Genomic DNA, 23,906 nt, shown 5'->3' with positions numbered 1-23,906 from the left:
TGTTCGGCAGTATGGAAGCAGTTTCAGGATACAAGAACCATTACAAGAAGAGCTGCCCAAGGTCGTACGAAGGCTACGTCAACCAGAACAGATCACCAGCTGGCTCTAACAGCAAGATGGAACCTTACGACGTCCTACCATCAACTGCCTCTTAAGGTTGATGCGGCTAATGGTGAAAACATTTCCAACCGGACATGTTAACAAGGCGCAATTCAAGTGAACTCTACGCAAAGAAGCCAGTGGTTTGTCTCCCATTAACCCCGTCTGCGCGGGTAGCACAATGGTATCGTCACCGTCCTCCCCACACCGGGTGAAAAAGGCCCGGGTTCGAATTCCGTCGATGACGCGAGGAACTTTAATGGGCTTTTTCACTCCGTGGCTGAGTTAGTCGGTCTCAGGAGTAGATAACAAGGTTTTTTCCCGAGAAACTGGGTTTTTTTTCGTCCAGCTAAACAGTCAAATCGACAAGAGAACACGCAATTTACAGACATAATTTATAAACTGGTGGCCCTAATATAATAATTTGAATTTTGAATTCCATTAACCCCAAACCACCGTAGAGCTCGTCAAAACTGGTACCATGAACGTGTGACTTGGAAATCTGAAAAATGGGATACAGTTCTGTTCTCTGATGAGTCCCGTTTTAGCCTACAAACAGATTCTAGATGTTATCATCTGGAGACAAAGAGGAACATCCCTCCAACATCAGAGAAAGGGACACTTACAATGGAGGCGGTGTTCTCGTGTGGGACAGAATAATGATCAACGGCCGCACCCCTCTATGAAGAGGTTTTTGATAGCAGTACGGTAACTGCGCAGAGGTACTGAGAACAGATCCTCGAACCCTATGTGCTACTTTTTAGGGTTGCGAATGGCCCAGATTTTATTTTCATGCAGGACAACGCCACTGCATGTAGAGCTGAAGTGGTGGAAGAACATCTTGAAACTGAAGATATCCAACGGCCGGCCTGCTGTGTCCAGCGCGATAACTAGAATTATATGCGATCGAACATGTGTGGGCCTCGGTCACTTATTGAGCGCTGATGGAAGAATGGGATTTGTTGCCACATAATCTTATAGATACCCTTATTTCGAGCATGGTCCACTGCTGTCAGGCAGTGTAGCCGTTAGTCACATGACATCGTTACGGCGTAATGTGACTATATTTTCTAGTACCTTGTATCGACTTCTGTAATGTTATCTTTTTTGGTAATTCTCATACAACCCATATAAATGTCCTTTATATCTGTCCAGAGTTTTTCACTGCCTCTTCATTTCATCGGTTTTTTTTTTTTTTTTTTTTTTAATGGTACACTATAATAAATTTTGTCCCACTTCATCGCATGCTGCACAAGTTACACTACGTTTACTACGTGGTCTTTTTTTTTTTTTTTTTTTTTTTTTTTGTCAAGTAGTGTACTGTATATTGAGGAATAAAATTTGAAATCCAAATCCACCTTATCTCTTACTTCACCGGGATATAAACCCTGTTGTGGTTGATCAGATTAAGTTTCGTATTTCAATCCATCAAAGCTGAAATCGCATCCTTTAAACGGTTCTGTTGGTCCATTTTCTTATTAGTTTTTGTTTTTCTTAATGTGTTGGCACATTAAATCCGACACCGACTTCTTTGCTTCGTACTTTTCACCTATAAATTTCCATACTGAACCAATAAATTTAGGTTGTGAATGCTCGTAAAGAGAGTTCCCCCCCCTTCCCTCCTGGATGTAATTGCGTGTATTCTCAAGTCAGGTTGCTGTTTGCTAGACGAAAAACGAGATTTTCCTGAGGATCATGCAACTCCAACTAACTCATCCACATTATGGAAAAAAAAAAAAAAGCACAAAAATTCCTTGTGTTATTGATGGGATTCGAGCTTAGCCCGTTTTCATCTGGTTGATGTGATTCGAGTTCAGACCTTTTCCATTTGGTTGATTGCGAGTATTAAAGAATCGGGAACATAAACGATTTATCTCATCCAAATCTCCCGACTTCCTTCTTGTTTTCCGAAATAGAAACCATGTGAAGATGGAAACTAGGATGCAGTACTTTGGATACCATTAATATATTAAAAATTAAAACTGGGAAAAATCTCAAACTTCCTGGTGAAAAAAACCAGAAAGTGTGAGATAAGGAAGTTGTTCAAGGTTATCATCTCGAATACCAATCCTAGTTTCGGAAGGCAAAAAACTGTACATGAATCCAGCGGACAAAGCAAATGCCTTGCCCAGGTTTCTCCAACCCGTGGCTGGCTCACTCCTTCGATTTGTTCGGCCCGCGGCCATGTAAGCAGCCTTTTAGAATTTGAGTTCCCCGAGGTCAAAATTAGTGTAACATAGAATATAGAGTCAATTTAGCGTTTGTAATACACTGTATTCGATTTTTTTTAAAATATTATGTACTTTCTCACATTTTATGTGTCTTCCTCAGAACTTAGCAATATTATTACAACCATATAATAGGAATGTTATTAGTGTTATGTAATACTTACTGGATTTTCGTGTGTTTAATTATTAAATTAAAAAAAAATTGTATATACAAATGTGTTTAACGAAAATTAAATGGTAAGGAACTGGTTTTGAGGGCTCCGACTTTCAGCCGTATCTGTTTTGGCTCCTATCTTAAAAAGGTTGAACGTCCCTCCTCTAGCTAGTACCTTCGACAAGATATTCCATCCTGCTTTCATAATCTTTTTTTACCCGATAGTACCGAACTGCCACGACATGACTGCATCAGTTTTAATACCCACCTCAATGGAGAGGTCATTAAAGCAATTGGTCAGTTAAAAGATCGCATTACTCCGAGACCTCGACTTTACCTGTCATTTTGTTCAAAAAAAAATGTGCCAGCCCCTGCAAGGACAGTTTGATAACACGTCAGTTGTTACTAAGTTCTTCAGCTTTTGTTCTAGGACTTGCTTAAGAGAAGATTGACAGGGAAAATGTCCATTATCTGTTAAGCAAGTTCACATAGTTCTAATATTTAAAGCTGGGGCAAATCCATATGCAAAAAAGAAAAAAAAAAAAAATCCGTGTTAGTGGTGGATATCAGACAAACGAATTACTTCTTCGGGGTGATTATTCAAGATTCAGTGTGCGCATACAGGTTTAGTATCTTAGAGTAAATGTATACGGAAGGCCATATCTGATGGAGGAATAATTATTAACCAGTACTGCGAGACTGCAGTGCGTCAACCTGAAATTTATCTCTTGGCACAGATAAAATCGGCGGTTCCTTCGGTGCATCTATCACTTTCTGCAGACCTTTGAACGCAACTAGCGGAGTGAGTCGAGCGTGACCCGTTCCTGAGATGATCTGCTCTTGCAGATCACTGAGAATGACTGGTGACCCAGATGTTACCTGAATATTTGAAGGATATATGCAGTAACCTATGTGCTAATTGATTAATATTTTTTGCTCTTCACTGGACATTTGTTTAGTGAACTCGTGATTTATTTTGATTCCCAAGAAGGTGTCCAGTCCCATAATGAAAATTCTATAACTCTCTGATGATAGTTGTAGGAGCATCAGACTAAGGCCGTATTGCTCCGTATACAGTATATTGTCTGTAAATTACGTGTTTTCCGAAGCCGATTTTCTGTTTTGCTGGATCAAAAACCCGAGTTTCAGGGATAAAAACTATGCTACCCTCGCCCGAGTCCATAACTCGGCCACATTGTCAAAAAGGCTCATAAAAATTCTTCACGTCATCGACAAGACTCGAACTGAGGTCTTTTCCACCACCTGTTGTGGGCAGGACGGCAATCCTACCAAATGAGCTACCCAAGAGGGCTGGCTCTCTTAATAGTTGAAACGAGTCTTACATCATTGCTTAGAATACATACAATCGAATACAAACGCTCCATATCTTGTCGGAGCACTGAGTTTTTAACCGTGACTCTTGCTTCTACGAACTTCGAACCTTAGAGACCTGGACCAATAGAACGAGGCTAGCAACATACTACGTAAAACTGAAATATTAAATGATGTAACGAACCTTGGAATCAAGGCCCAGACGATGAAGGGTGTGGATAGAAGAGACATCCGTTATCGGGGTTAAATTCCGTCCGCTAGTTTTAGATGTATCTGGAAACTGGAACGAAGCTGATGGAGTAAACTTTGTCAGGTCAGATAACAGGTGTGTGGGTCAAGGGTAAAGTTAAATATTTACTTTGCTTATCAAGTGCGGAACTAGCTCCTTCGGTCGGGGGATAAATTGGGAGCGGTTAGCCAGGTGAGGAATCAGTACCATTCTCTAAAAAAAAAAAACAAGCATTGTTTTGTGCGAATGTGCAAGTAGTTTTAAGACATTACAAATCTCATCTATATAGATTTGTAGTTAGTGAGGCGCATAACCATGGGTCTTTCCGAAACGTATCCATGATATTTTGAAGTAGCGTTCATCTCCTTGAAAGCTGTTTCAACTCACAGGAGGGACGATCCAGAACGGGCGCGTGTTTTGTCGGTAGCATCTAGTCTTTTCTGATAAATTACATTCTTATGTAAATTAACGCAAAGACCCAAAGGCTCGGAGATTAATAATGGTGTATGTTATAGGTTAGAGAAGTCATTGGTCCTTTTTTTTTTTTTTTTTTTTTTGTTATTGGCATCGTGGAGAAATCGATGGTTCATACAAGATGGTGCTCGGCTGTGCTATACAATTCCATTTCATTGCTGAATAGACGAAACATTTACAAGACTGTGGTTTCCAAGAGCCGCTATCTGTTCATGTGTATTATGTCCATAAATTGCGGGTGTTCTCTGTCGATTTGCTTATTTTGCTGAACGAAAAACCCGTTGAACCTTTGCTATCCACGTCCAAGACCAACTGACGTAGCCACGGACTGATAACAGCTCGTAAAAGTTCTTTGCGTTATTCACGGTTTTCGAAGCTGGACCTTTTCCACCCGATGTGGGGAAGACATTAATTATAACCACAATGTTATCCGCCCTGTTGACTGTGGTTTGGTAATGGGGAGGAGGCAGTGCAACGTATACCCCGAAAGTTCCAGGTTTAAATCCACTAAGCATTTAAATCTGCTAACCTTTTATCAAATTAGTATTTGCCATATGGTGCAAGGAAGCTCGAATCCCTTGCTGCACCAGCCAAAATAAATAATTACATATGTTCTAAATAAAACATGTGCGAATATTTCTGCAGAGAAATTAAACGTATTTGCCTACCTTTGGCCATAATGACTGCTTAAATGCCTCATAGTATACTTCCTACTAATCGCTGTGCTTCATTCTTCTAAAGGACGGAGGAGTGGGGGAGTGATGCTTCTGATCAAAATTTGTCTGAAGGTAACAAAAATCGTCTGAGTCAGATCAGGTTATGCCGCTGTTGAGTCAGTGTGGTGTGAAATGACTTGCAGTAAAGGGAAGATGACAGTAGGAGTATGTTATACGCCAAACGACCCTGAGGTATATGACAAAAATCTCTTTAAGCAATTTGAATAGGCTAGCAAGTACAACTATCTCAGACAACTGTAACCCAGCTCTTATAGACCGGAATACGTAGACCAGGAGTACACTACATAACAAATTTTTGAACAAACAGAATGATTGCTACTTATCCCACTGTATTCGAGGTATACAAGGGGAACTGATATTCTCGATCTGGTTCTCACTAGAGGGCCTAACTGTATCAAAAACTTGACAGTAGGGATCCAGTAGCAACCATTGACCACAAATACCATTAAAATAGATTTTATCCAAAGAAACCTATGTAGTCAAAGATAAAGGCGAAAGATTCAGTTGTTTCTACGGCAGTTCTGCAGGTTATTAGGAACGATTCCAACTTGATCTCTTTTTCTAATATATAGAGGATACTGAGTTCCGTTAATCAGTATTACTCTTGTTCTTCAGATGGGAAAGGCAGCGGACTTAAGCGAGTTTGACAAAGGCCAAATTGTAATGCCGGACGACTGGGTCAGAGCATATCCGAAACGGCACGGCTGGTAGGATGCTCACGGTCAGCCGTGGTTAGTACCTACCGAAAGTGGTCCGAGGAGGGGGAACCCACGAACCGCCGGCGAGGTGTTGGTCGACCGGCTCATCGATGATCAAGGTGAGCGAAGGCTCGCCCTTCTGTTGCCACGTACCATCCGGGAGAGCCTTCGCTCATTGATGATCAAGGTGAGCGAAGGCTCTCCCGGATGGTAAGTGGCAACAGAAGGGCGACTGTGGCGCAACTAGCCGGTAATTGGAATGCTGCTGACGGGAATAATGTGTCACAACACACAGCAAGGATCGATGTACTGTGTGTTGTGTGTCACAACACACAGTACATCGATCCTTGCTGAAAATGGGGCTGTGTAGCCGCAGGCAGCCCCGAGTGCCCATGCTAATCATGGTACACCAGCGACAGCAATGGACACGCGAGCATCGAAACTGGACATTGAGTGATTGGAAGAAGGTCGTCTAGTCCGATGAATCACGTTTCCTGTTGCACTATGTGGACGGCCGGGTACGTGTGCATCGTTTACCTGGGGAAGCGATGGCACCTGGATACAAACGAAAACAAGCCGGTAGCGGCGGTGTCATGCTTTGGGCGATGTTCTGCTGGGATACCCTTGGTCCAGTCATCCATGTGCCGGGCACTCTGATGTCTACCACCTACCTAAACATCATTTTTTTTTTTTTTTTTTTGAATGCTCCATTTACAAGGACCTAAGATTGGCTCTTAAGGCAACAGTACCAAACTTTGCTCCTGGATGTGAGAAGATACTCATATCCCTATCAATAATAGTGATATAAGATAAAACTAGCAACATCTTTTATATGAATGATTATAGAACCGAGCTTAAAGATGACATCCAGAATTTTACTCCTGGGAGTGGAGAGGTATTTCTCTCTGATTGTAAAGCCTTCCAGTCATTTCAGGACTATGCATCAGCAGTTTTTACAAGGAGAAAAATCACTGTTCGTTAATATGCAAATCTCATAATACCAGTAAGACGAAGTGACAGCCAGATGTTTTAGTGCCTGCTATCTCCCAATGCTTTTTTTTTTTTTTTTCTTTCCAATATTCTAGATATATTTTTTCCTCCAGTACAGTCCTCAGAGGAAACGGGCCCAACTACTTTAAGGCCTGACGTAGCCCAGTGGTCAGGAGCGAGAGTGCATAGCACGCGTTCCTTGGATGGACCGGGGTTCAAGCCCGTGACTACTAAATACGATAAATATTTGTATTGACGATTCATTGTAAACTCTACTGACTTGGTTGTCGTGCCGGAGTATAAACAGAAAATTTATCATATGCAGTAGGTACATTTTCTCAAATTTACCATATGCAGTAGGTAACCACAATTAGAGACTATAACCCACCCACGGGGGTTATAGTCTCTAATTGTGGAGACCGTATGAGTCTTCTACTGGAACTGGCCCACCTTCCCGTGGTGTGGTCGAGTACCCAGAAGCAGCTCTCCAGGTGACTGCTACTTCTGGGTAGCCAAAAGGCCAGAACAACACATAAATACGCACAAATCTAGTACATACATACTGTCTTATTTACAGAGTTACTGTAGCAGCAAAATGAAACAAGGCGGAGTTGAACTGATGTTCTAGATTCCGCCCTAACATTCTGTCTGATAGACGTTCTGTTTCTGCTGCATGCCTTTTATATAGGTATTTCCGTGGGCACTGTTCTTCTGAATCTGCTTCTGTAATTCCCCGTCTCTTGCAAAGCAGTCCGAACACGTGCCGAAACCTGTCAGCAACCTATTTTCAGGAAGTAGGGGTGACCCTACTTCCTGAAAATTGCAATCTACAGAAATTCAAGTCTAAAGTCAACAAGCATCTTATTTCATCTTCTCAACCTTCAACCCATGCACTGTATTAAGTACTGTAGGTTCTAATTCCTTTCGTGTTTGGGGTTTTCATTAAAAAAAAAAAAACTATGGTATTTCGATTAATACACAATCCAGGTTTCAATTTTTTTTTTTTTTTTTTTTGCTTTCTATAAGGTCTCGCATACGGATATCTTATCGAGAGCTTGCAATTTTATAAACTTATTCCCTTTGGTAAATGAACCTTATTCTACAGACAATTTTCAGTCGGCATCCAGAATTGGTCAACTTTCTTCTAAAGATCCAAGAAATTCGTCAACCTTCCAACACCTTTTTACGTTTCTGTAGTTCTGTATCCTGGAACAATCTTCCTCCATACGCATTTGGCTGAAATTACCATCTTCGGAAATTTAAATCGAGCATCAGTGATATTCGATTTGAATGACGATTGATTGTTAGTAGGAGTAATATTGAACCTTAATCATAGGGAACTTATCGTCTATATAAATTTGATCATTTCTTTGTTAAAAAATTCAAAAATTTGATAAAATGTAAATTATTAACCATTACTTTGACTGGCCGTTTATGAATCTGATAGCTCATATAACAAAACATTTTTAATCTTTTTAAGGCAGAAGGCTTTTCTTTAGGCTATTCAGTCAGTATCTTGCATTCTTCTGTAAGCTTCTCAGTTTTACCATCCCCCCCCAACCTTATTCTTTTTTTTTTCTCTTCCCCAACCCTCTTCTTTTGTCAATTAGTTTAACCTCCACGCGAGCCGGAAGGAACTGCCGTCAGTTAGAGTATATCGAATGTAAACAGTGAGTGCCTACAGAGGTCAAGGAGAAAGTTCTGGTATTCGAATATATTAGCGACAAACCCCTGAGTATTCCTCCCCTGTCGACCTTGGCACTCAAAATCTCTCGCTCCTAGGAAGTGTTACTTTATCCCAGTAACCCTCACTCTGCTTAAAAGAAATAAAAACATCTCGCTCTACTGACAGTGCACAGAAGCCAGAACAAGCGTTCGCTCAGACGCACGTGAGGAAACTGCACACCAGAACCACACCACCAAGATTAGTTTCAAACGACATACCGTCCGCCAGCATGATTTATGAAGTCGAGTTGGGTAATACTGACGATTGACAGCAGTCGTCTGAGATATCCCGCGCGGGTCCACCCTAGATGCAGAAAACTCTTTTGCTTACTGCACTGGCACAATTGGCAGGGGTGACAAGAATTAAATCCGCATAGTAAAAAAATGAAAGTACAAACGATTTTGTGTGTACGTCGATAAGCTATTTAAATTATACAGTAATTTTTCATGTTTAGCTCAGCGCTTAGAATACCAACTTAGAATTGCATTCATCATGCAATTCTAAGTTGGTATTCTTTATATCTGCAATTTTCGGGAAACTTCTTTTTTGAAAGATTCCTTTTTATTGTGGATTCAATTTCTAATTCCGAAGCACTGAGCGCAAAGTTCATAATAAGCAATATGATATAATAACATCATATGGTAGCCGAGCATTCTGGTCTCTTGCCAAAGCTATTGGCCGCAACTTTTGCCCATCTCGCTCCCACCTCTGTCCAAACCAGATGGTTCTGTTGTCCCTTCAGCCAAGGATAAAGCTGACCTTCTAGCATCCCATTTTTCTTCCAGCTCATGTATTAATTATCTTGGTAAAACACCTCCCACCATTCCCAACACGCTCCATTCAATGCCTCCTGTGGTCTTCCGTCAAAAGGATATCAGAAGGATTTTGATGAATCTCGATGCTAAGAAAGCTCCAGGTCCTGATGGTATTTCTCCAATTGTTCTCAAAATCTGTGCTCCTGAACTTACTCCTATTGTTTGCTGCCTTTTTTCACTTTCTTATACCAAAGGTGTTTTTCCTTCTGCTTGGAAATTTGCTCATATCCAGCCAGTTCCTAAAAAGGGTGACAAATCCCTCCCATCCAATTATCGTCCCATTGCAATTACTTCTACTCTTTCTAACGTAATGGAGAAATCAATTAACCGCCAACTCTTAAACTACCTAGAAACCTTCCGTCTGATCAACGATCGCCAGTATGGATTCCGTCAGTGTCGATCTACTGGTGATATTCTGGTTTATGTTACCCATTTATGGACTAATTCAATGGAGAGGTTCGGTGAAACACAAGTAGTTGCTCTTGACAACTCAAAGGCTTTTGATCGTGTTTGGCATAAAGGTCTTCTAAACAAGCTTCCATCTTATGATTTGCCAACTGTTTTTAGTAATTGGTTATCCAGTTTTCTCTGTGATCGCTCACTGAGGGTGATGGTAGATGGCTCTCTGTCTTCTAACTTCTCCACTAATGCCAGTGTCCCCCAAGGTTCAGTTCTTTCCCCCACTCTTTTCCTCTTGTACATTAATGACCTTCTTCCATTAACTGGAAATCCTATCCATAGTTTTGCCGATGATAGCACATTGCATTCAACTTTCCATTTTGAGAAACCTTGCCCAGCTCAATCAGTTTCAATGTTTCGGATATCCGCTACCAATTCCTTAAATGCCGATCTCCAGGTAATTCTCCAGTGGGGCAAAGACAACTTAGTTGATTTCAACCCTTCTAAAACTCAGTCTTGTCTTATATCTCGCAAAAAGGATTCTTCTACTCCTATGCTTATCTTTAGTGACACTCCGATTTCTAGGCAAAATGATATATCTCTTTTGGAGATTACCCTGACTTCTAATCTCTCTTGGCACAAGCACATTACAAATATTGCTTCCTCTGCATCTAAAAAACTTGGTTTTCTCTTTTGCTCTCAGCATTACCTTTCTTCCAAACAGCTGCTCACTCTGTATAAATCGCAAATCCGCCCTGCCATGGAATATTGTTCCCACATGTGGGGTGGTGCCCCCAAAACCTCTCTCAGGCTTCTTGATTTCATTCAGAAGAGGGCAGTTAGGTTAATTAATGATTCATCTCTAACAGAGTCTCTCCACTCGCTTTCTCATAGACGTACTGTTTCTGCTGAATGCCTCTTCTACAGATACAGAGACTTTCATGGGCACTGTTCTTCTGAATTGGCTTCTATAATTCCCGCTCTCTCTTTCAAAACAGTCCGAACACGTGCTACCACCAGCCAACATCCATTTATTGTCCAACTTCAAACTCACAAAACCAACTTTTCATCTTCCTCATTTATTCATTCAACTGCCGTTTTCTGGAACAACCTTCCTTCATAAGTCTTTCCTGAAAATTAGTCTACAGAAGTTCAAGTCCACTGTCAACAAATATCTTCTTTCGTCTTCTCAACCTCCAACCCAAGCACGGTACTAAAGGTTCTAATACCTCTCGTGTTTGGGGTTCACATAAAAAAAAAATATATATATATATATTCGGAGCCTTCGTGGGTAGCACAGTTGGTATAATCAACGTCCTCCCCACTCCGGGTGGAGAAGACTTCAATTCGAATTCCTTCAATAAAAATCTTTTTTACAACGTGGCTGAGTTAGTCGGTGTTAGGCGAGGGTAGCATAGTTTATTCTCCTGGAAACTGTGGTTTTTATTCCAACAAACCGACCGCAGGACACACGCAATTTGAATACATTATATACGGTGCAATATAGCCCATGTTGCTGATGCGTCTAAAATCCTACAACAACAACAACCAACCATCATAATCAGAGATAATTCAGAAATCAAAAAAGGATGTTTGAGTCTCCTTAAAAAATAACCGTCCAGAAAACTAATCGTACCTTTTCTGCACACGACCAGCAAAATTTCTGAAGACTCGACCCGATGAAGGATTCTTGTCTGAGTTATACAGCTGGTTGTCACAGTGACGATTTTTTTTTTTAATAGTTAGATATCGCCGTCCAATTTCCTTTTAATTCCTCATAAACTTGTCACTGTGATTTCAGTGTGCGGTTGCGCTTCTTGTATTTCCACGTAATTTTGTCCATAACTGTACTCGTCCTCCCCCTCCCTCCCTACTCATCCGACCTAGAAACGACGGAACGAGGCACGATAAGGTAGACCAGGATTGAGGAAAAGGATGTAGGATATGCGTGTGCTATATATAGGAATGGCAGCAAGTATTTGCATAGATCTTCCTTATTATGACCACTTTACCATAGTACGAATAGTAAAAATCACGTGATTGTCGTGTGCATTCAGCACGTGGGGGCTGTTGCAGTAATTGATGATAGCGTGACTAACACCAGGAAGTCATAGTGATGAAAGGAAGGAATTGCATCTACCAGGTGGCGTGCCGCCAGTGAACTGTACGGCGGCAACTACCTAATACTACCCGCTTCCAGTGATCCCATTTGACAGCCTTCAAGTAAATATCAATCTAAGTTTGGGGGACGGTGGTGAGTTTCATAATAAGTACATGTTTATTGATACACATTAATGAACTTCTATCTTTTAAAAAGGCCCGTGTGAATCCTCCAATAACCAGGTGGTTATTGGAGGATTCACACGGGCCTTCTTAAATACGAAGGCCATTAAAAAAGGAACGAGGGAAGAATCCAGAACCCCAGACTGACATCCCTTGTTAATGAAAGATTTAGAAATCTGCTATTTACCGTGACCCGATGGAGATTTGGAGGAGACGTGGTTTTTCATCCAATCAAGCAACAGCTATCGGATCGATAAAATTTTAATATAAGGCGAAGTATATGCAAATTCATGGAGGTTAGCAATACTACCAGGTCGAAACCGTGTAGACGAGAAAAAGATGTACAAGTATGGCAAAAGTGTAACGTAAATAATCGCTTTTATTGACATAAGATTCATATAATTAAAGCACTTTTACCATGTCGTGTTCTGTAACATTCCAGAACAGCCTAAGCATCATCAACACACTTCTTTTTTTTTTTAAATATATATTCTATGCAAATTTACACGCAGTGTTCATTCTACGCGAATTGCATACACTGGCGTGACTAAAATTCTTGCATTGAGAGAAAATTGCTTCTTCAAGTGTGGTCACCGTAGTTGCTAAGGTAGCTGACCTGTTACAAAGCCCGCCAGCACGATCTATCACTCTAGGCGACTGGAGCAATGCGGCGACCACCTGCCATACGGCACGAAGCCTCGTTAGCAGCGGCAGCATGCCCACCAGGGGGAGCTTGGTCTTTAGAAATCACGATTGCGAACACTATAATTAGTCGAAAATCATTGCTGAAACCACCAAAGGGAAAAAGAGATAGCGTTCGTTTGAAATGAATCGCTAATCTCTTCCTGGTGTTTGTGCTCGAATGATAAGTGACCTCAATGATATGAAGTGTTGTGGGCACGCTGATGTTTGTGTGGAGGAGACTTCGCGAGATAGTGAAGAATTGACATTCCACGTGCTTCGAATGATGTAACCTTCGTCGTGATGTATGGAGGACAAACAAAATCAATAGATCGACACCAAATGCCATAACGGAGGTCGTACGACTGTAGTGAACTGTCCTAGAAGATCACTCGGGGTAGTGAGGTCATGCCTTGAGGTCAGAACTGTTCTCCAATATAGGAAAGTTGAATAAATCCAAGCCACTACCACTCCTCTGCTTTGATATCCAATCTAATTGCTCTACACGTAGAAAATCCTATTTGCTAAGGAAGACCCATATAGGGAATAAGATATCTTTCAAGTATACTATATTGCCAAGATTACCGACACCCCTGGGATTTAGGAAAAATGAACCATTCGCATGTCTGGAATATGTATGAGAGCAATTGCATTGGCTAGAAGTAAGCCGATAAACGAAATGTGTTAGATGGGTCGAAGCGTTTAGCTTAGCGTCTTTCAACGAGAGTCATCACAGGATGGCATATGAGCAATCATCTGTTCGTGCCATTTCAGCAAAATTGCAACACTTTTACATCGATGGTAGTTGACGTAATCACCAAATGGAAACGTCAAGGTGCTCCTACAGCCAGAAGACGTTCGGGTCGATCGTAGAAATTGACAGAAATCGGAAATAGACTGGAGGGCGCTGAGAAGAGTGGCACGTATATCCCGTCGGTCCTCATTGAATACTGGCACGAAGAATTCGGTTATCAAATAATGGTTTACAGTCTACCGGCAAGTATACGATGTATAGTTAATGTCAAAAGTGAGCTGACACATTAAATATTATATACCAATAAGAGGTTTTTGAAATATGTCAGTTTCTACAAGGTGTCCGCTTACTTTTGGCAGTAGTGTACATGCGCGATCAGTACAGATTAGTCCAAAGTACTAAGTTCCCCCTCCTAACTGTTATCCTCAACCCACAGCACCAATGGATATTCTGTAGCCTTCAAACGAACTGCACTACTTCTTAGTAAGGAAACTGCTTTGCACGAAAATTTGTTTTCTTGTTTTCAAGGAAAGGTTCTTTATCCATCACTCCCTCGTTCACGAATGGACTGCTCCATTGTGCCGCAAGTAGAAACGTTTACAAAACATTTCGATTTGGTTAGTAGGTTCCACTTCAAGGATGACAGCAATGCCAGCCTCAAGGCAGACACAGATGTTCCGCAAATTACCAACCTGTCAGTCGAGTATTTTACACGCTTTTAATGAAAGATTTCTCATGGTAGAAGCTATTAACAGAGTTTGTCAGGCGACTTATTAATGATTGCGAACTCCCCTTCGTAGCGAAGAGCATTCTCCCATGGTGAAATTTATTAGATGCCACATTCAGATCTTCAGAACAGCCCTCTTGAAATGAGCCACCCACTGTGGGTCGTTTACACCACCACGGTGATTAGTCGGTCCATTTCAACGAGGTGTCCTTGAAACTTCGTAATTGCAAAATCTTCCAGGTTGTTTCACGCCATCTTCGAATTTGGAGCTGAGAAAAGTCTTTCCGAACAGATTAAAAGGAATTGATTGCTCAAACATCTGATATGATTTGCCATAAACATTAGTCGTAAATCAGAATTGAGACTTTATGCTTGTTTGTGATAATAAATATCGAATTTCGTGTTTTTAACAAGATAGCTAAAAGCGTGTAACATGACGAAATAAGTTTATCCACTTTCTGACACGCCTTGGCTGTTGATTGTCCTCGAGGTTGCACAGTGGATGCAATCAACATCCTCTCCACAACGTGTCTGAGTTAGGCGGTTTCGGGCTGGGTAGCATAGTTTTTTTATTTTCTCTGGAAACTGATTTTTCATCCAGCAAACTGACCCCAGAACAATTACAGACATCTGAAAATATTTCTTGGCTAAATGCCTAAGAGTATGAAGGAGGTTGGTTTATGCATTGTTACTGCACATACACCATTTCTGCTACCAAGGTAGTATGAATGCATCGTTTAATTATATCTCATATTGTGAATACCTTCACAACGAGTGGCCGAGGTATTGCACTGCTTTGAATAAGTAACGCTTCACCAGTGGACAAGTCTAATCTTACTTATTCTCGGCGGATACCTTCGAAACGATGCCACCCACATGGCACCGTTTCGAGGTTTGTTGGCTTACTCATCGGTGGGTGGGCAGGTACCCTGTTGTTGCAATTGTGACAACCCCTCGCTGTGAAGGTATTCACGATTTGAGATATAATTAAACGATTCATTTATACTACCTTGTTAGTAGAAATGATGTTGTTCTTGGGTTTTAGGAGCATCAGCGACTAAGGCCATGTTGCTCCGTGTATATTGTCTGTATATTTCGTGTGTTCTGAGGTCTATTTTCTGTTTTCTGGACAAAAACCCGAGTTTTCGGGAGAAACAACCATGCTGCCTTCGCCTGAGACCGACTAACTCAGCCACGTTGTGATAAAGGTACACAAAAATTGCTCACGTCATCGATGGGATCGAACTCAGGTCTTTTCCACTCGGTGTGGGGAGGACGGCGATCCTACCAACTGTGCTACCCACGAGGGCACGCGCCAGTTATTTCTGGAGAAAAAAAAAAATATCATACCTTATTATGGGAAACAAAATTGTAAATACCTGACGAAGTTATTTATTTCCGATAGTTATTTTAGGCGCATCAGCTACTTAGACCATATTGTACCATTGAGTATTATACCTGTATCAGTGTGTTTGCGAGCCGATTTGCATGCTTTGCTGGCTGAAAAACCCGGAATAACTCATAACGAAACCTCTACTTCTTCCTCCCTTGACTGAAAACTTTTTTTTTTTTAACGGCTTCAGAAACAGATGTTTTTGAAAAGCGTTCATTGTCCTATCTGTCCATCAATTCCTGATCAAGAACCAGATGCCTTTCTCTCCGCTTTCTGTCCGGACCCTGTCTATTCCATTTCTTGTTTCGAAGATAAAATTAAAGCTCAAAGAGATAACGATATCTTTGATATTCAGAAAAAAGTTGGAAAAACGCAAATTTTTTAAAGTATAAATAGGAAAAATTAGTAATGGAATATCATGGGTATGAAAATATTTAGTGGTTAACTTAACAGGCATCCCATAAAGCGGCTTGACACGCTGGGAAATAATTCTGTTTTGTTATTGAAACAACTTTGTCGGTAAGTACGCCAAAGCAACTAAGACTATGAGGCATCGGTTCGTTGTGTCTGTAATAGTATATACACTGCTCGACAAAATTAATAGAACAAAACGTTTTTCATGAATATATTATTGTGAACAGTCGCCGAAGACGAATATATGATATAATAAGCATCCTGGCATGCAAATTCTGAGTATCCAATAGAAATCGATCTGCAAACTTACAGAGCCGCACATTATGCAAATTATTCATGCCTACAAAAACACGGGTTGCGACCACATCATTTCCGTTTTTTGGCTTTTATCAGTGGGACAGCCACATCTCCAGTATTCAGGATGGCAAGTCAACATCATTTAGGTGATTCTTTGAGGTGGCGGGCCGGTGGACGACTTCAAGTCTGGCAGTCTCCTGCGGAGTTGGCACTTTGGCTTACTGTGTCGTCTCTGAACTGTGGAAGCAGTTTCAGGAGACATTACAAGAAGAGCTGGCCGAGGGCTACATCAATCAGAACAGACTGCTATCTAGTTCTAACAGTAAGACAGAACCCTACGATGTCCTATAATCAGCTATCCTACATAAGATACTATACATGTCTACATCCCAAGAACCCCAAACCACCGCAGAGCTCGTCAAAACTGGTGCCATGAATATGTGATTTAGATCCTTGACAGGTGGGGTACAGTTCTGCTCTCTAATGAGTCCCGTTTTAGCCTACAGATACAGGCGACGCATTGCACGCCGACAGCAAACTCCTCGGTCACTTGATGAGCTAAGGTCTGCGCTGGGGGACAAATGGGATTTGCTGCCACAAAATCTTAGACACCTTTATATCGAGCATGGTTCGCCGTCAGGCCTGTTTAGCCTTTGGAGGGGATCATAAGCCGTACTGATGTCATGAGATCATATTTTCACGCATCTTATATCGATTTCTGTAATGTGACCTTTTTGGTAATTCTTAGACAACCCCTATAAATGTCCTTTATACCTGTCCGAATATTTTTCGCTGTCTTATTTCATTTATTCTATGGTACACCACCATACCAAGTTTTTCCAGCTTTATCGTAAGCTGCACGAGTAACATCACGTTTTCTACGAGTTCTGTTAATTTTATCGAGCAGTGTACTATTCAGTCGGTTTGCTGGACAAAAAAAAAAAAAAAAATCCGAGTCGCTAGATGATAAAACCATGAAATTCTCCCCAGAGACTAACTTGGCCACGCTGTAGAAGGAGGGGGGGGGCGCACTTCCTCTAAAACGGGATTTGGATTCCAATCCTATATTCCCGACACTGCTTTCCTTTAGATGATCCGAATTTATTTCAGCTAATTAATTTTACAAAAAGTCTAAAGAATCTAACAAATAATAAATGTTGAAGTCACCTCATATAGTGACGTAATTAGTAGGTTATTTAGCATAACCTAAAAAAGCGGATAACGTCGCAGAATACACATATTTACAGAAATACACCAATGCCTTATGGCTTTAGTTGCCTTAAAATTCATAACTTAACAACTCATAACGCTCCCCAGGGTAGCGTACTACAGAATTCCGTTGCACCGTCCTGGTGTCTCTCGTCCCTACATGAAAATCACCTGTGAAGCATTAAGCAGATACGATTCGAAAATTATAAAACTTTTAGAATAGGAATTCTTTTTATCTTGAAATGAAAATAGTCCCTTAGAATCATGAACTTAGAGTTAGAGAAATTATAATTTGAAAGTAGTTTGTTTTTGAGTTTTTAAGATAAGGAATAAACTCAAAACTTCCTCAGACCGGGCAGGTCTTCATTACAGATTATGAAACTAATCTGTGTAATGCAATCGGGTGTCTAGACTGAGGCCATTTGTCTGTCAATGCATTTTTCAGACTTTGAAGACAACCTGTAAGTCATTCCCGCAGTCCAAAGGAAGCAATCACCTCTGGACATCTAGACGCCGCCTGTACGCCCACAGAATTCGACGCATTAGGAAGCGCATGGCAAATACTTGCAGATGGATGCTGTTCCTGCATATGAACCCTTTTTATTTTGTCCAAGATCTTTGGCTGCATCACGGAATCCTTGACCTTTGCATCTTCAGTATCCACGATGACTTCTGTTAATTTTACTAGCGACAGTTTTATGTCGACGATAATCACATGTCGCACGGAAATGCCTCACTTATGTTGACTTGAAGGCAATCAGGGAATGAGGCATTGGTGTGTAGGCCAATATTACTATCCTGATTCACGAATCTTCCAAGTTTCTCATTAAAGTAATTCATAAATATTAAGTTTAGCACTGAAGGAAAGTGCTTGTTAGCTGAGATGCCTTGGTTATCCTTTCCTTCTCTCTCTATTTACAAGATAAACCAAAAGTTACTGGATATCTTGGAAGGGTATGTTTTCCTGAACAGAGAAACGAACACAACCTAGAACATTACTAACAGTGCCCTAACACGTGTGATTAGGCATTACTTCTCCTTAAGCTAATATGAGAACTGGGGACACAATACACTGACGCATCATGACCTTAACTACCTTGGCGTAAATGCTAAAATAAAGAACAATAATAAAGCAAGCAAAGATCGCGTTTATTAGCAATTGACATTATGAAGTATGTGGTTAAATTAAGATTGGCCGGCATTGGGTTGTTGGATGGATAAAGCTCATGTGGGGTGCTTCAAGTTTTTAAAATCTGGTATCTTCTTTACGAATTGCTCGAGAACTTGTGTACTGCATTAAGTAGGTAGAAACCTGCCCGAGAGGTGGAGTATTTGATTTGTAGGATACTAGGTTGGTGTGGCTCTCTAAAGTGCTTTAATGGGATCCTCAATATGTGAGTGAAGCTTGGTGCGAAAATGTTCCATTAGTATCTTTACGGGGGTGATTAGTTTTATCTAGAAGGATAGAGTTCTGGTATTTGAGGAACATTATTTTGTGCAAGTTTCTGAAGAAGCTAAGGCCATTAGTTGCGATTATACATGGCATCTAAATGCTTATATTACGTCGTTTTTCTAATTTGAATGTTGCGAACCCGAAGTTCCAAGGTGAAGGGAGCATCAAACTGCACCAGAGACTAGCTAACTCAGCCATTGCATAAAAAATAATTTCTGGCTTTCCGCTCCAAGTTCCGAAATGTTCCTAGAAAAGTTCTTCCCTTGCTGGTTGAAAGTAGTTCTCAATTTCGGCAGGTGACAGCATTCGAAGCCACACGGTGCGAGGGTATAGTGAAGCTATCCACCACCCTATCTCGAGGGACTTAAGTCAGTTTTTCAATCTGTTTGAACTGCTTCCCCTGACTTCTGAAACTATGGCCAATTACCTCCGTGCCACATTTTAATATGCTCGTTTGGCCTTCCTTTTGAAAGGAGAGAATTAAAATTATTCAAAATTTCTCTGCGCAGTCGAATCTGAAGTTACAACTTCCAAATCAAGGCTCGAAGTAGACCTTAGCGCACTGGAACGCCTCCATCAATTCCATGTATGTCATGTAAATCTTTAATTATTAAAAAATGTTTTATTAACGAACGTTTCCCGTTGTAAAATTTTCCATTTCGATCCCTATTTCAAACTTTTGGCAGCTGTCTCAAACAGTTCATAGGATCTCCCAGAATTCCTATATTAATCAATCAGTCGAATGTCTCGGTTAATCTTCTACTTGGCACAATTAAGCTGTTTACTACTATTTTTCCAAAGTGTTCTCCCGGGCACCCACATTCTCTCCATAACTATTTACAGCAACTACAGTAATTTCTTGTATTAAAGGCGACTATTCCTAGTCTCTACATCTTCCCTACCTACCCTTTTCTTCATGAAAATAGTTATTTGCTAGGAACGAACTGCGAAGGTAGAACTATCTAAAGTTCTTATTTTCACTCTTTTCCTATAAACACTAATGTGCCTTTCTTCCCAGAAAACCCACCTGTTTTAAATCTAGTCTTGTCACATTTTTTAGAAACTAACTTGGACAAGGTGAACCAAATAAATTCTCTATATTCTGATATTTCTCATACATTTACCGCTTTTCATATGACTTCCTCCTCAAGCCGTCATCCTGTGATCTGCTGGGATTTTTTCTTTGTAATTATTCCGTACTGCTGTTGAGTTGCAATTATGTCAATCCTTTGTTCGACAGTGTGGAACCCCAATCCCATCTCGATTCTCTTCCACTTTGCTCGACAACAACATATACTTTGAAACTAGTTGAAAATTATGTCGCTTCAATTCCAGTTGTAGTAAAAGTAGCAGAGTTAGTTGATCTTGGACGAGAGTTGTCTGCTTTTCTCTCCCAGAAATTCAGATTTTCATCCCACCCAATAAGCAAACGGATTATAGAATACATTACAATATATGGACACCTTTTAGACTATAGTAAAATTTATTATATTCTTATGTTTTCACCTTGTCTTTTACTGGTGAAACTATTAATTGCTTTGCATCATTTTAAAATTTCCCCTCTCTTCTCTAAGATGGCAACATTCCATTGGTCACTTTTCGTGAACCGTACTAAAAGCTCCATTATCGATTCTCCATCACCTGTTGAACAAATACCTTTCACTATATTCCTTCTGAATTCTCCTCCGACTTGTTTCTCACTGTCTGTCCGCTGTTTCTCCATTGAGTTCCCTTCACCCAATAAACAAACATTGAATCGAGTGTACTTTTAACTCAACTACTTGTAAGAAATTACTCTACTACGAAGCCTTTCAAATTTATATAAAATCCAGCGTATATTCTAAACTTTCCCGCGTGAGTTTTAGGACCTGCGTGCCCTCTGGGTGAAAAATATGTAAATAAATAAAAGAAATATTTGAAAACGTTTCCTATTTCTATGAGGCTTAAAACCCCTTTTCTTGCACGTTACTTTTTCCCTTCCGTTTTCATCATTTGATTTGTTGTCATTTTACTTTAATAAATAGATGACATCTGAAGGTTAAGAGTATTCCGAAACCGTTGCACACTAAATTACCTTCTTTCTTGCAGTTTATTCCTACACTTCCTCGCGATATTTGCTGTAGTTGTATATTAAACCATGAAATTGAAAAACACGCATCACGTTACACAGGAGAGGAAAAGGTAAGCAAGTTGAATTTATTTTGTAAACGTCGTATAATGAAATTCTCGTGCATATCTTCTGGGTTATTTACGCAAGTGTGCCTGCACACGGTTTTTTTCCCCGTGTGATGTGATGTAATTATCGCTGATGAAAGCTGAGCAGTTTTTTCTCTCAATTATAAGCAATATAATTGCTTTCTATCTGATTTAACACTGAAAGCATGAGCTTTTAAGTCTATCTACAATTTGGAATAATAAAATTATTCCGTTATAAATTAATACATGCGTTCCCCCCAAGATTAATCCCTTCCCCTTGCACGAAATTATGCATTCCTATATAAAAAAGAAAACTGTTTCTTTTCATACTAACTACACAGAAAACAGTCGAAATTTTAAACAAAATAACAATTCCATAAATTTATATTCCCGCAGAGTGTCGCTCAAGTCGACATGACTTTTTGTATTAAAAGTGTTAAATTCTAAATAAAATATCAATTTCATAAATTTATATTCTCGCTGTATGTCGCTCAAGTCGGGTTATGACTTTTTGTATTAAAAACCTTAAATAAAAAATAATAAACATTAAATAAAAATAATATTTTAATAACATTAGAGTATTATTATAATTCAATTTTTTTTTGTTGTTATTATTGCTCACTAGGCTTGCTTTCTGATACGATGGATATACTGTAGATCAGTGTGCAGAAACTGCTAACTTCTGTGGTTGCCATTGTCCTGCTTGGTTTCGAATTTCGTAATTCATTAATTAGTCATATGCACTTATCAGCGACCTTTTGAAACTGTCTTATCGCGTTTCACGAACAATGGACATTACAGAAACTTAAAAGGAAAAACAGAACAAACAATAAACGCTTTTCATTCTAGTTCGAACTAAACATGGAGAGACATTCGCTTATCTTTCTTTTGATTGAAAAAATAAATAAACATTTCGAAGCCACCTGAACACCCCCTTGTCACCGCACCGATTATCTGCTTTACTTTTTTTTTTTTTTTTTCCTACCACAGTTTTTCCATTAATCTTATGTCACGGTACCTGAACTCACCTTTCGTCTGCGGCGTCGCTCGCTACCGAATCCAGCCGACAAAAACACGTAAAGCGCCGTCACCAGACCGATTGCCAGCACTAGGACACGCACATAGCGTCTCAACCTCATCACGCCAGCCACCACTAACGGAATATTGCCGAACGTGCCGCCAAAGAGTAGCCGGATAAGACGGAAGTCTAGGAGGGAGAGTCCATTGTAGACGGAAGTAACGAGGCAGGACAAATGAACAGATTACTGTGGTATCGTCCAGTTTTTAAGGAAAAGCCATAAATGCAGCGGTGAGCATGCAAATTGCAGACTGTTAGCGCTCGTAAAGAAAAAGTGAATGCAGACGTCATACAATAAACCGGTCTGCTAACGCTGTTATGTCGTAAATAAACGCCCTAAGATTGCTCAAGACAGGTGAGTGAATGAAAACCTGCATAGACAAGTATAGAGGACACTCTGCACCTGTTAACCCGTCGGAATCCAAAGTTCATTATAACAACTGAAAATATTATTCCATTTGGATATTAAAAGGCAACCTTTGAGGCTTTATTGGGTAATCCCACCACCATGCGGTACAGAGTGGTTTTTAAATATAATAGTATTAAACTAGTGGGTTTCCCCCCCTGATCGCTTTGCTCGCCAACCCTCCCCACACACGCACACTTTTCTGTGTAAAATGTAGAGGTATGACGGAGTAAGTCAAATCTTTTTTACGTAAAAGACACCTGTCGAAACGCACTGATGTTCTTCCTCCACCTTTTTACTCCCATCCTTCAGCTATCTTCCTCACTCAGGCTTTTTTTCCTCTCTCTCTCTTTTGTTCTTCGTCAGGAAGCTCAGGCGACCCCTGATGGAGAGCAGCCAGAGTACTGTGGACAGCCTGGCTCATCCGCCAGTGGTGAGATCGGGAAATGTGGAGTCCCACCAAGGGCCCTGCGGCCAAGAAGCCAACACTAAACTACACATGCAGCACACAACGCTTTTCTGGCTTTTACAGAGGTTCTGTGTTCATCACAAACAAGAGTACTGATGGTGCAGATGTGGGAAACCACAGGTGGCACTTTACCCAACCGCTATGATCAATATCTAATGAGGAAATGACCGATGTAATTATTTACCTGTGCATTTGTAGTGACGTAATTTCCCCGCCCACTTGTACCACATCCCTCTTCTCCCATTGTCTATCCCACCATGCGGCATTCTCAAGGTGGAATAAATATCACTATGTAATTTACCTGCTTTTACATAGTCATTTAGGAAAAGGCCTTTTGCTTCGGGTTCCATAATGCATGAAGAACATTGTTGCATCCGAAAGAGCAGGACTAAAATATTTACAAACTATACAAATATTTAAAATATAAAATACTGAACTATTTACAAATATACAAACTATATCGGGTCCCTTCATTAGCTGACATTACAATGGAACATCAAATTATGCCGTGCGTGGTTATGAAGAGTGAAGCACGTGTACGTGGTTGGTGAACGTTATGGAGACAGTTGTCTTTCAGTGGAAGACAACAATGTAATTATTTACCTGCTCATTTGTAGTGACGTAATTTCCCCGCCCTCTTCTCCCATTGGCTCCAATAAGTATCA

General features: G+C 40.5%; 1 protein-coding gene across 2 annotated transcripts in view; it reads right to left on the bottom strand.

Annotated features, from left to right (window-relative positions):
• Positions 1-22,533, bottom strand: part of LOC150085082 (polypeptide N-acetylgalactosaminyltransferase 14-like) — an 83,622-nt gene extending 61,089 nt beyond the window's left edge. The window contains exon 1 of one of the 2 annotated variants that reach the window (XM_090375753.1): positions 22,317-22,533. In XM_090375753.1, the coding sequence (XP_090231879.1) occupies positions 22,317-22,427 (111 nt within the window). In that variant the 5' untranslated portion in view covers positions 22,428-22,533. The remainder of the gene's footprint in view (positions 1-22,316) is intronic. The other variant, XM_090375754.1, reaches the window with a different exon arrangement.
• Positions 22,534-23,906: the final 1,373 nt, after the last annotated feature.

This window comes from Mastigoproctus giganteus, chromosome 6 (genome assembly GCF_048544385.1).
Source record: "Mastigoproctus giganteus isolate SK-2022 chromosome 6, ASM4854438v1, whole genome shotgun sequence".
NCBI lineage: Eukaryota > Metazoa > Arthropoda > Arachnida > Uropygi > Thelyphonidae > Mastigoproctus > Mastigoproctus giganteus.
This window is presented reverse-complemented; position numbering and strand designations above follow the sequence as displayed.